The following is a 13,349-nucleotide window of genomic DNA, read 5'->3' as shown; positions in this document are numbered from 1 at the left end:
ACACAGCCTCCATTTACTTGCCTGTGAAATGAAACAGCAGCAGCATCATGGGCCTGCGGCAGGACGTCTTTGTCAGTGCCCGGGATGAGGATCACACGTGCCGCCCTGATGGGGGCCGTCAGGGCCTGCGTGGGGGTGGGCGCCCACGCAATGCTGGCAAGGGACCACCCGCTCCAGAACACCCCCGTCTTGTCAATGCATCCTCGGGCTGTGTCACTGCCCCACCAGAGCGGGGCGGCGAGCCCAGGCTGAGGCCGGGGACAGCAAGGCTCCGGGAAGGCGGGGCTGCCCAAGGCCCCTGGTCAGTAAATTGGAGGCCTGGGCTTGGAGCACAGCTCTTTCTAGCTCACACGCCTTTGTCCTTTGTACTGATTTCGGATTTGGAAAAGTTAAGGGGAAACAAAGTCAGGAGGCACCATAGGCCACGTTCTCATCAGATCAAGGACAGATCACCAGTGTAAAGTCCAGTGCTAAGACGTGAGGGCTGCAGCCATCCAGCCACCACGCCTGCATTCCAGCAGGGAGAGTGAGAAGAGGGGAAGATTCCCAGGAACCCCTCAGCACACTTCTGTGGGCTCCCCTTGGCCTGGCCAGTGAGGCTGGCAAAGGGGGTGGTCTTGCAGGGTTGCCCAGCCGGCCCCTGGGGTCTGCATGTCCGCAGAGTAGCAGACCGCTCCTTGTGGTGAGGGGAGCATGGGTCAACTCCCCGCGGCCACTTCCCAGAGAGGAGGGGGACACTGAGAGCTTCCTTGGGGGCAAAGGGCTGAAAGTGCCCCTGTGTTTCTTTTGCCTGGTGTGTCCCGGTGAAGGGCTCGCCCTCTGCCCCACCTGCCGTGTGCCCGGCCCAGCTGCAGTAGTCTCGATATAGCGGCAACAGCTCTATTCGAGTCTGCAACAGCTGCAGTAGAGCGGCCCTGACTCTCCTCTTTCCTTCAAATCAACTTACTCGTCACCAACATCCTTGTTTTCCATCTGAAATGATCGATGTTTGGAAAACCTCTTCTCGGCTTGAAGATCCACCCACCATTCACTACCCGGCGTTCAGGGCGCTTGTGTGTGCCAGGCAGGGCCCTAGTGTGAGGGAGGAGCAGTCAGTGGCCGGGATGGCCTCACACTGTGTGTCTCCCCTGGAGTGGAGGCGCCCCTGTAACCTGCCGTCCTCCCGCCTCTCTCCCCGCCCAGTGCGCCAGGGACGTCGTCCGGCTCCTGCTGGCCCACGGAGCCAGCCCCAACTTGCTGTGGAGTGGCCACTCCCCGCTCTCCCTGTCCATCGCCAGCGGCAACGACCTGGTGAGCAAGTCCCACCCTGCCGGCATACCTGCGTGGCTGTCTCGTGCCCCCGCTCCAACGCAGTCTCTGGGATTTGCTGTCCTCGAGGTGCCCTAGGGACAGCATGGTGTGATGCCCGGAGGGTCCCCTCCCATGAGGACGGAGTGCCCCACAGAGAGAAGGGTGGAGGGAGGGAGTGAACATGAGGGTGAGGGTTTACTCGGGAGGTGCTGACTAAGCCTCAGAGCACTGGGAGGGCACCATGGGTGGTTCCCACCTTCTGTGGCTGCCAAGGACCGTGTTTATTCTTCCACCCTCCCATCCACCCAGTCATCCACTCATCCACTCAGTCATCCACTCATCCATCCTCCCAGTCATCTATCCATCCATCCTCCCAGTCATCCACTCATCCACTCAGTCATCCATCCATCCATCCATCCTCCCAGTCATCCACTCATCCTCCCAGTCATCCATCCATCCATCCTCCCAGTCATCCACTCATCCTCCCAGTCATCCATCCGTCCATTCTCCCAGTCATCCATTCATCCTCCCAGTCATCCATCCATCCATCCATCCTCCCAGTCCTGCACTTTTCCTTCCTTCCATTCATTTATCCACCTACACATCCACCCGCCCACCCACCCCTCCACCCATCCATTCTTCATCATCCATCCCTCCTTCTGTCTTGTTGTTTGGTCACTAAGTCATATCCAATTCTTTGTGACCCCATGGACTGCAGCACGCCAGGCCTCCCTGTCCATCACCAACTCCTGGAGTTTACTCAAACTCATATCCATTGAGTCAGTGATGCCATCCAACCATCTCATCCTCTGTCGTCCCCTTCTCCTCCTGCCCTCAATCTTTCCCAGCATCACAGTCTTTTCAAATGAGTCAGTTCTTTGCGTCAGGTGGCCAAAGTATTGGAGTTTCAGCTTCAACATCAGCCCTTTCAGTAAATATTCAGGAATGATCTCCTTTAGGATGGATTAGTTGGATCTCCTTGCTGTCCAAGGGACTCTCATGAGTCTTCTCCAACACCACAGTTCAAAAGCATCAATTCTTTGGTGCTCAGTTTTCTTTATAGTTCAACTCTCACATCCATACATGACTCCTACTAGGAAAACCATTACTTTGTATGGACCTTTGTTGGCGAAGTCATGTCTCTGCTTTTTAATACACAGTATAGGTTTGTCATAGCTTTTCTTCCAAGCAGCAAGTGTCTTAATTTCATGGCTGCAGTGACCATCCATAATGATTTTGGAGCCCAAGAAAATAAAATCTGCCACTGTTTCCATTTTTTCCCCATCTATTTGCCACAAAGTGATGGGACCGAATGCCATAATCTTCATTTTTTGAATGTTGAGTTTTAAGCCAGCTTTTTCACTCTCCTCTTTCACCCTCATCAAGAGGCTCTTTAGTTCCTCTTTGTTTTCTGCCATTAGGGTAGTATTGTCTGCATAACTGAGGTTGTTGATATTCCTTTTATCTATCTATCCATCTATAATCCACCCACCTAGTCATCCTTTCATTTAGCTGTTATTTTTTGAGGATGTTCTATGTACCAGGTAGGCACCATTCCAGGCATCAGGTGTTGAACAGAACAGAAGTGTCAAGGATCCTACATTCTAGTTGGGGCAGATGGACCACAGTCCGGTGTGTGACAGTGTCAGGCCCTAAGCTCGTGAAGAAAGTGACGATGGGTGAGGGAGGAGCAGCAGGGAGCAAGGGAGCCCCGTCCTCTGCACGTGGTCAGGTGATCACGGTGACCGGCTGCCCTGGGTAGAGGCAGGCTGGTCCCAGGGACACGGACCAGCAGGACGTGCGCCTGACCCTGTGGGGTGAGAGGCCCGGCAGGATCCCCTGCGTCCCCAGGTGGAAAGCAGAGAGGCGCCGGGACCACTTCTGAGCAACTGGACGTTGTTCTGAGGAAGTGCTGGACCTGGGCCGCCCGGGGGAGTGGGAGTCCTCCCTAGGGAGCCGCCGTGTGCACCCCCAGCCTCACCATCTGAGCCGCGGCCCCTGGGGGTGGGAAGCAGGGAAGTCGCCCCGCGTGGCCTGGCTCCAGGTGCTTCCTCCGCTCTTCGGGGAGGGGCGCGGCGGGTTCTGACAGGCCTGTCTGTGCCCAGATTGTGAAGGAGCTGCTGTCCTGCGGAGCTGACCCCAACATGCTCCTGACCAAAGGCTTGGGCAGCGCCCTGTGTGTCGCCTGTGACATCATCTATGAGAGCCAGAGGAGCCTGGAGAGCAGGCTGGCCCTGGTGAGCTGGGGGCGGGGAGGGTGGAAAGGGGAGGCCCTGGCGGGCAGGTCTGGGGTCTGCCCTGGACCCTCTGTCTGGCCCTTGCTTGCAGCAAGCTGCTTCATGGCACTTCATGGGCTCTTGCTCTGTGTTCAAGACTTGATGTTCCAAACACTTGAGAAAGTACAAACAATTCTTGCCTTTTATAGTTTATAGACCTAAAATATATTAGTGGCAAACCCACTCAAAAGGCCAGACAAGAGTCCCTAGTTTGTCTTGAGAGACATTGGGCTTGGCTTTGGTCTGGCTGCAGGAGTCTAGAGTTTTCAGTGACAGAACCAGATTACCAGGGATCCAGAAGCTGTATCCTGGGGGGGGGGGATGGGGAGCTGTGCCCTGGGTGGGGGATGGGGAGCTGTGCCCTGGGTGGGGGATGGGGAGCTATGTCCTGGGGGGTATGGGGAATGGGGAGCTGGGTGGGGGGTGGGGGATGGGGGAGCTGTGTCCTGGGTGGGGGTGCACTCTCTGCTGGAAGCAAAACTTCACTGGCAGTGCCCCCAGAACCTAGGGTTTTTGTTTGTGAGGAAGGAAGGTTGAGTGATGAGAGGCTGGTGACAGTCATTGAGGCCGCCTTGTGTCTCCCCAAATAACGAGCCTGCTGACACCTGCTCGGCAAGTGTGCATTCTGAACTTCCTGTAGATGACAGCCTGATTCTTGTCTGTCACATCCAGCCTTGTGGTTTGTGGTTTTGTCAGCATTTCTCGATGGAACTGTGAAACCAAAGAACCTCTGTGTAGCACGGCATCCTTCCTTGTCGTGGTCGGGGTGGGCGCCTCTGACGGATGCTGTTTGCTATGAATGCAGTTGGTGCTGCGTCAGGAGGGGAGGACCTTGCTTCGGGGTGTGTCAGGGGTCCAAATGCACACACATGTGCATGCATAGGCACATCACATGCCTGTGTATACATGTGCAAGCACCCCCCTCATGCACATAGCTGCTCTTTGCAGCCACACACACATGCATGCACACACATGCCCACATGTCCACACGCCTGTGCATATGTGTGCAAGTACCCACATACACATAGCTGCTCTCTGTAACCACACATGCATGCACACACATGTCCACATACCAGTGCATACATGTGCACGCAACCACACACTCACACAGCTGCTCTCTGCAACCACACACATGCATGCACACACATGTCCACATGCCTGTGCATACGTGTACAAGCACCCATCCCCACACACTCACATAGCTGCTGTCTGCAACCACACACACATGCATGCACACACATGTCCACACACCTGTGCATACGTGTTCATGCAACCACACACTCACATAGCTGCTCTTTGAAACCACACACATGCATGCGCACATCCACAGGCCTCTGAATACATGTGCAAGCACACACACACACTCACATAGCTGGTCTCACAGCACCTGTGGTCTTACTGAGCGCCCTCGGGTTGTCGTATGGATGGTGAACACGGTACGGACTAGGGCTCTTAGCCTCTTTAACCTACAGAACTTGAGAACAAGTCACAGGCACCCTTGCTCATTCCCCGAGGCGGGGTGAGCTTGTTCCTTATATGGGGTGAGTGGAGGGGTGTGTCCAAGGGTCAGTCTGGAGGCTTAGGTGGTCTGCCCGCCCTTCGGTGGTGTTGAGTGCAGGGTGCGTGCACATACCCTGCTTTTGCTCCTGGCTCTTCAGAAGTGGCAGCTGCAAGTTTCTGGTCTTTAAGTATCTTGTCCATAGTCTGCCTCAACTGCACCTGCCCCCAGCTATTTTTAGTCTATTTGGTTTCTTTGTATTTTGTTTCCGAAGGAGACATTTGTCCAGGTGCAAGCACTGCAGCAAGGGTCCCAGGTCCCAGTGTGTCTCAGACAGACCAGCTTGGGGTTTGCCCTCCTACCACTTACATTCTAGTGGAGTGGGACCAGACCTCAGCAGGGTGCCCTGGGGTCCGGTTGGGTGAGGGAGGGCCGCCCGAGGAGCCGGCCAGCCCCTAGACTCAACCTTGCTCTGAGGGTCACCCTGAGGACACACCACCCTAATGTCTTGTCCGTCTGTCTGTTTGTCTTGCTGACACTCCGCACACCTGGGAGGATGGCCCAGCTGGGTCACTCAGGGGGCAGGAGCCCGACCCTGCTCTCCTGCTGGGGGAGAGGGCCCCCTGGTCCACGCCCCGCCCCTTGGTGGCTGGGGCAAATTCGAACCTTTGATGTGGGCTCTGTTCTCCACAGATTGACCGGCTCATTAATTACGGGGCTGACATCCTGAGCCCTGTGACACTTTCACAGGGGGACAAAACAGCTGTGGGCACAGCGGTGGACTATGGGTACTTCAGATTCTACCAGGTGGGTTGAGTCTCTCATTGGCGATGGGGGTGGAGCTGGGACTTTTAGCATCTCTTGGGCAAGGCGGGCCAAAGGTCCCTCATGCCTCTGACCAAAGTCCTCCCCCCGCCTCCTAGAAGGGAAAATTCAGGCCCCCCAAGCACTGCCAGCTTGACTGCCTGTGCACCAGCTCTCTGAGCGTTATCCTGGTCTGTCCTCACACTCATCGCCACGACCACAGTGTACCCCAAGCTGTTGGCGGTGGCCCAGGGCTGCTGGACCTGCTCCCCCTGGTGCACTCGGGGCCCGGTGCCCCGTGCTCAGAGGTGGTGACTGGTGCTGGGTTGCAGGACCGGAAGATAGCCCACTGCCCCTTCCACATGCTGATGCCTGCAGAGCGGGAGACATTTCTGGCCCGGAAGAAGCTCCTGGAATACATGGGCCTCCAGCTGCGGCAGGCCGTCTTCGCCAAGGAGGGCCAGTGGGACCTGAAGGTGTTGCATCTGAGCAAGCGAGGTGGGCGTGGTGGGTGCTCGGCCGGGTGGGTGCGTGGGTGGGTGCGTGGGCGTGGTGGGCAGCCAGCGGGGTGGGCGGCTGCAGCGGGCTCTTCAGGCAGCTCAGAGCTGACCCGGAGGCCCCCTTGGCCTGAGTGTGTGTGACAGGCTTCATGCATCGTGGAAGAGGATGGGTGCCCCGTGCTAGGGGCTGCGTCCCCCGAGGGTCTGGCTCCAGGAGGCTGTGTGGGGAGGGCCTGGGAAGAGAAATTGGGGGGGGGGGTCCCATCCCAGGTCTGGGAGCATCACCTGCGTCCAGTGCCCTGCCGGCCCCGCCCCCTGCCTGCCCCGCTGCCACAGTGGGGGACGTGACCCCTGATGAGGGCGACGTGCCTGCACCGGGGGTGGGGGGAGGGAGCCTGCCCTGCGGCTGCTTGGTGAGCTGCGCCCCGGGGGTGGAGCTGGCAGCCGGCCTGAGCTGGGGGGGAGGCCTGGCTCACGCACCCCCGAGGGCCCGGCGTGGTCTGGCCCCACGGCAGAGCCAGCCTGAGCTGCAGGCTCGGGTGAGAGCCTGGCTGGTCCTCGGGCGCGGGCGAGGGGACCAGAGCCCCGCGGCGCACAGACGGGGAGCTTGTCTCCTGGCTGACAGTCTGCGCAGGGGGCGAAAGAAAGTGGGCTCCCGGGGAAGCCCACAGGCCCAGGGGAGGGGCTGTGCCTCCAGGAGACGGGGGTGGGGTGGGGCGTGCGCTGACAGCTGCTTGTGTGGGGGCCCGGGACCGGTGGCCCCCTCAGCCACACCTCTGCTCCCGTCTGCTGCTCGGAACCCGCACAGTGGGTGACAGGGAGACAGAGGTGGCACAGGGGGCTGCTGAGAGACCCCGATGCCCTTCCGCCCTTGAGCTCAGCCCTGACACAGGGCCCCACGGCAGCAGGAGTCGGGCTGCTGTCTGAGGGCTATGCCCCGCTTGTCCCCTCCCCGACACCCCGCGTCCACCCCGCCCCCTCCGCCCTGCCCGACTCCCTTACATGTACCCTGCCCCGTAACCCCCCCCACCGGCAGCACCCCTGCCCTCCCCACCACCCACACGTGTACACACACGGACCAGCCTCCCCACCTCCCCCACCTGCACATGTACACACACACACAACCCCCCAGCCTGCCCCCACCCACCGTTCCACACACCGCGTGCCCATCTGCACCCTGTCCCGCAACGCCTGGACCCATCCTGCAGCCCCGAGACACCCACCTTTCATACACAACGCTCCTCACTGCTGCACACACACCCACACACTAACATAAACCTGCCAAATCCACCCACAGACCTGCGCACCCTCAGGTCCTCACCCCACCTCCGCTGCACACATACACCCCAATGTCCAAGCTCCCTGCACACACATCATAAGACCCCCACACCCCACCTCACAAATAGTTCCTAACCAGATGCCCACCTACCCGCTCACACACATCCCTACCAACTGCTCACCTCCACCACCCCTCACACCCCTGTCCTCACACACCTGCCACCCCAGGCCAGCCCCCACACAAGCCCCCAGGGACCACCCCCCTCACCCCCTCCCCGCATGCCCACTCATTCCTCCCCACATGCACGCTCATCCCATCCTTCCCCACAGAACCCCCTTGCACACTGTCTCACACACACACACACACACACCATCCATCATAACCCTCCCCACCCCCACGCTCACCAGCCCACGCACAGCCACGCACGTCCACTCACCCTCACACCGGCTCGTGGCCGCCGACCTCCTCGTACCTGCATGCCCACACGCGACCTCAGGACGTCAGCTCAGGTCGGTGGGGCGGGGGATGCTTAGACAACAAGCAGGTGTTTGCTTGGTTCAGGAGGGTGGAGACCGAGCTCCGGGAGCCGCTGTGGCTGGCTCTGGGGGGCCGCTTCCTGGCTCCTCAACGCCGTCTGCCTGTCCTGTTCTCACGCGAGAGAGCGCGTGCACTTCCTCCTTTTACAGGGTGCTAATCCCACCAGAGGGCTCCGCCCCCATCACCCCAAAGCCCCCCTCCAAGTCCTGTGGCATTGGGGTTAGGCTCTCAGCAAATTAATCTTGGAAGGACACAGGTATGTCCATAACACCCCCCCCGCCCCCGACTCAAGCACAAGCCTCTCCTGCCCTCTCACTTACACACCACCCAACACACAAATAACGACATTCAGCTCTAGAGGGGGACAGCGATGATGGGAAATGAACAGGTCCCCACTGAAAAGTGGGCACCCCTGAGCACACTGACGTGTGCGTGATGGAGAGAGGGGAGCAGGAAATGTAGTGGAAGATACCATGATGAAAACATCCAGAATTTGGTGAAAATCATCAACCTGTATATCCAGAAAGCTTAATGAACTCCCAAAAGGATAAACACAGACAGCTGCAAACAGACACACCATAGTTGAAATGCTGAGAACCGAATGATTCATCACAAGGGGACCCCAGTGAAGTCAGCAGTTGGCCCCTCATCAGAAGCCACGGAGGCCAGAAAGCAGTGGGATGTCATAGTCAAGTGCTCAAAGCAGTAAGCTTCAGCTGAGAATCCTAGATCCAGCGGGGCTGGATGAAGGTGACAGAAAGGCATTCCCGAAGATGGAACCCGTGAGAATTTGTCCCTCGTAGTCCTGCTTTACAGGAAGAACTGAAGCACGTGACTCCAGAAATCAAGTCCTCCATGTGAATAAAGAGCACTGGCAAAGCTAATTGTAACAATAAAAAAGAAATGCATGTTTCCTTAGATTTAAAAAGAAATTTGCATGATTTATATATAAGCAATTTATAGAAAAATTACTATAAGCATATATGTATGGATTTTATTTATTATAATCTTGGTGGCTCAGCTGGTAAAGAATCCACCTACAATGCAGGAGACCTGGGTTCGATCCCTGGGTTGGGAAGAGCCGCTGGAGAAGGGAACAGCTACCCACTCCAGTGTTCTGGCCTGGAGAATTTCATGGACTGTATGGCCCATGGGGTCACAAAGCGTTGGACACGACTGAGTGACTTTCACTTTCACTTTCAAGGAAATAACGAAAGTATAGTTTAAAATAATTAAATTAAACATTACATTTAAAAGTATTCACTTAATGCAAAAAAGTAAATAAAGGAGGAGTAGAAGAACAAAAATATGAGACACATAGAAAACAAAATGTAAAATGGCAAATGTAAACCCAGCTATGTCAGTAATAACATTAAGTATGAGTGCACTAAATAATCCAGGCAAGAGGCAGAAACCATCAGATTGAATAAAAATAAGAAAAGCCCATTTACATGTTTCCCACAGGAGACATATTTTAGACTCAGTGATACAAATAGATTGGAAGTAAAATGATAAAAAAAATCTTACATCATGAAAATAACAACCACAAGAAAGCTGCAATGGCTATACTTATATTACCAAAAAATGGACTTTAAAGCAAAAATATTACTGACAATAAAGAGGGACATTTTTAAATGATGAAAGAGTCAATTAATCAGGGAGGTAAAGTAATTATAAACCTATATGCACCTAACAGCAGACACCCAAATAAACAAAGCAGAAAAAACACACATGAAATGCAAAATAAATAATTCAATAATAAAATAGTTGGAGATGTCAATTCCAAATGTTCTACAATAATTTGTAGAAAATTTAGGCACGAAATTATAGAGAAAAGAAGATTTAAGAACACTGTTAGACTACAGAGGATAGGGAATGCTGGCATGCTACAGTCTGTGGGGTCACAAAGAGCCGGACACAACTGTGTGACTGAACACACACACAGACACACTGGACTCCAAGACCTAATGCATTTATTGAACGCTGTGCCCACCAAACAACAGAAGGTATATTCTTCTCAAGTGCACGTGGGACACTGCCTAGGACAGACCATGTGCTCAGTCATAAGACCCCCCCCCCCCCCAAACTCTTAACACATTTATAGGGATAGAAAGAATGCAAATTATGTACCCTGGCCACAACGGAATGGAATTAGAAATGAGTATAATAGGAAGACATTTGGAGATATCACATAAAACAATACACTTCTAAGTAACCAGGGGGTCAAAGAAGAAATGAAAGAAGCGATTAGAAAGTGCTGTGATGTGAACGTGGAAGAAGACGATATACCGGAACCCGCTAAAGCGGCGACCACAGGGACGCGCAGCTGTGAGCGCCTTCATTAAGAAGAAGGCAGTCTCAGTCACCAGCCCAGCCCTGCTCCTTAAAAACGCCGGCAGAGGAAGAGCGCACTAAACCTAGAGTAAGCTGGTTTGCCAGCTACATAAATGTATGTGTGTCTGTTAGAGAGAATATTAGTGAAATAGAGGATAGGAAAATAATAGAGAAAATCAGTAAACCTCGGGAGTGGTTCACTGAAAAAAATCAGGAAAACTGACACATTTGGCCAGATTGACCAGGAAAAAGTGAAGACTCAAATTACTAAAATCAGAATTAAAAGAGTAAACATTATTACCAAACATTTAGGAGTGAAAAGAATTATGAGAGAATACTATGGACAACTTTATGACAAGGAGTTGGAGCACCAAGATGAAATGGACAAATTGCTGAGAACATAGCATCTACCGCAACCGATTAGAGAGGGGATAAAAAAAACCTGCCCAGATTTATAACAATTAGAAAGATTGAGTAAGTAACAAAAAGCCTCCCAACAAAGAGTAACAAAACCCTCCCAAACAAACCCAGGTACAGACGGCTCCATTGGTAAGTTATACCAAACATTTAACATGGAATGAGCACAAATCCTTTCCTAATTCTTTGAAAAATTAAAGAGAAAGGAACACTTCCTAACTTATTTTATGAAGCCTCATTACTGATTCCAAAGCCAGACACCAGCATTATAAGAAAACTAAAGACCAATATCCTTTATGAATATAAATGCAAAAATATTCAACAAAATACTAACAAACTGAGACTTCCCTGACAGTCTAGTGGCCAACACTCTGTGCTTACAATGCGGGGGCGTGAGTCCCATCCCTGGCTGGGCAACTGGGATCCCACATGCTGCACAGTGTGGCTGAAAATACACACACAGTAGCAAACCAAACTCAGCCTCGTGCCAAAGAGCTATCTACCATGACCGAGTGGGGTCTGCTCCAGAAATGCAAGGATGGTTTAACAACAACAAAACTGTCAATGTAATATACTACGCTATTAAAATGAAAGAAAAAATTCAATTGATGTTAAAAAATTTTTGATGTAGAAAGTCCAACATCCTTTCATGATGAAACACAACAAAGAACAGAAGGGCATTTCTTGAACCTGATAAAGGGCACCTGCAAGAAAACCCCCACAGCTAACATCAAGTCAATGATGAAAGGCTGGGTTCATTCTCACCCCAAGGTCAGGAAGAAGACAGAAACGTGTTCTGTGTAACATTGTACTGGAGTTGTAAGCTATGCAATTAGACAAGAAAAATAAATGAAAGGCATCTGAATTGGAAAGGAGAGTTAAAGTTACAACCTGGTTTATCGCCAGCTCCCCCAGAAGCATCACTCTGGCACCAGGTGGTTTGGGAGGGCACTTTGGCCCTGCCCACTGTCACTCACAGAGCTGCTTCTGGACCCCACAACAGCATGGGGAGTGGTCCTGGGGGCTGGGGGTCATGGAGAGTGGGGAAGGAGGGTCTCCCACATTCTCTACTCTCCTGGCCAGCAAGTGTTTCTTTGTGGGGTTCCTGTGTCTTAAGGGGTGCCGGGGGAGTGGAGGATGGGTGGCCTTTTTTGAGAGGACTGATGTGTTGTCTAAGGACAGGAAAGCAGAGGGGTGTGGTTGAGCATCAGGTGATTACTGTGGGTGGGATTCGCTGCTGTCCTGTCCTCCAGCCCTCTGGGCCTCCTGCTGCCAGTGGCCAGAGAGCAAAGCCAAGAGTCTCCAGACCAGAGGGGCATGTGAGCTGGCCACGGCCAGAGGGAACCTGGTGCCGCCCTGTGGCCATTAAAGGCAGAGTTGGGAACGCGGAGCTGGGCCGACGGCCAGGAGGCTTGCAGACCTCAGGGCGTGGGTCCAGGAGCAGAGGTACGCACCGTGCTCTGTGCCCTCGGATCTGCTGGGGGCTGCTCAAGGGCTACGCCGCCCGCCCCGCCAGCCTCGCAGGGCCAGGAAGGGGCTCACCAGGCGGTGGAGGCGGGCAGCGCAGTGCCGCCCTCCACACGTGGGCATCGCACACGACCAGGGGGCATGGAGGCTAACGCGGATCTCTCTCGCTACAGCGGAGCTGGCCCCCTGCCTCCGGCTGAAGCGGAAGGGCACCGGCATGCCCAAGGGGCAGGACTTGCTGGGGCAGGAGCAGTAAGTGGCTGGGTGGTGCCCGGCTGGGTGGCGCTGCTGAGCCTGCCGTGACCTACCTGGCCCGGGCAGGGTCGCTCCTGAGAGGCCCAGCTCTGCTGTGGGCCGTGGCTCAAGCCAGGATGGGGGCAAGGGGGTTGCAGGCTCACTCATGGAGTGGCCTGGGTGGCTCTGGGTGGGTTCCATGGCCCCTGGCAGGGGCAGTGGCCAAACAGGGGTGAGCCCAGCTCTGCTGCTCGGAGACGGCCCCCCACCCTCGTCAAGGTGGAGGTGCTGCCCTGCACCCCACACCCTCCTCGCCCCTCCACTGCTGGCCCCCTCGGGTCTCAGCTCTGCCCTGTCCCTGCTGTTGGACAGTCTTTGCATGCCTGGCGCTGTGTTATCCCCGTGGGCATCCTGGACAGTTTCTGCCCAGGAAACCCTGATGGGGGTGGGTGGGCAGGCGGGGGAAGGGCACCTACCCAGATCACTGCCCCCCGGCCCCACGGCAGGCCTGCCCAGAACTGGCTCCCCCGCCGCAGACTCCTCCCACCCCCTCGCCATGGTGATGACGTGAGGGTCCCCGAGTTGGGGATTGTCACTTCATGCCCGGTCGGGTTGGCCAGCACAGGGTGGGGGCTTGTTTCCTGTTCCTAGTAGCACCGGGCTGGACACACTTAGACCAGCACTCGCGAGCTGGCCGCTCTGAGCACGGGACA

General features: G+C 55.0%; 1 protein-coding gene across 1 annotated transcript in view; it reads left to right on the top strand.

Moving 5' to 3' along the window:
- The window catches only part of ANKMY1 (ankyrin repeat and MYND domain containing 1), a 53,900-nt gene that overhangs the window by 17,771 nt on the left and 22,780 nt on the right, over positions 1 to 13,349 (top strand). Inside the window, exons 12-16 of the mRNA XM_061122641.1 lie at positions 1,183 to 1,290; positions 3,396 to 3,527; positions 5,758 to 5,871; positions 6,201 to 6,366; positions 12,576 to 12,654. Of these exons, the coding sequence (XP_060978624.1) occupies positions 1,183 to 1,290; positions 3,396 to 3,527; positions 5,758 to 5,871; positions 6,201 to 6,366; positions 12,576 to 12,654 (599 nt within the window). The remainder of the gene's footprint in view (positions 1 to 1,182; positions 1,291 to 3,395; positions 3,528 to 5,757; positions 5,872 to 6,200; positions 6,367 to 12,575; positions 12,655 to 13,349) is intronic.

This window comes from Dama dama, chromosome 20 (genome assembly GCF_033118175.1).
Source record: "Dama dama isolate Ldn47 chromosome 20, ASM3311817v1, whole genome shotgun sequence".
NCBI lineage: Eukaryota > Metazoa > Chordata > Mammalia > Artiodactyla > Cervidae > Dama > Dama dama.
This window is presented reverse-complemented; position numbering and strand designations above follow the sequence as displayed.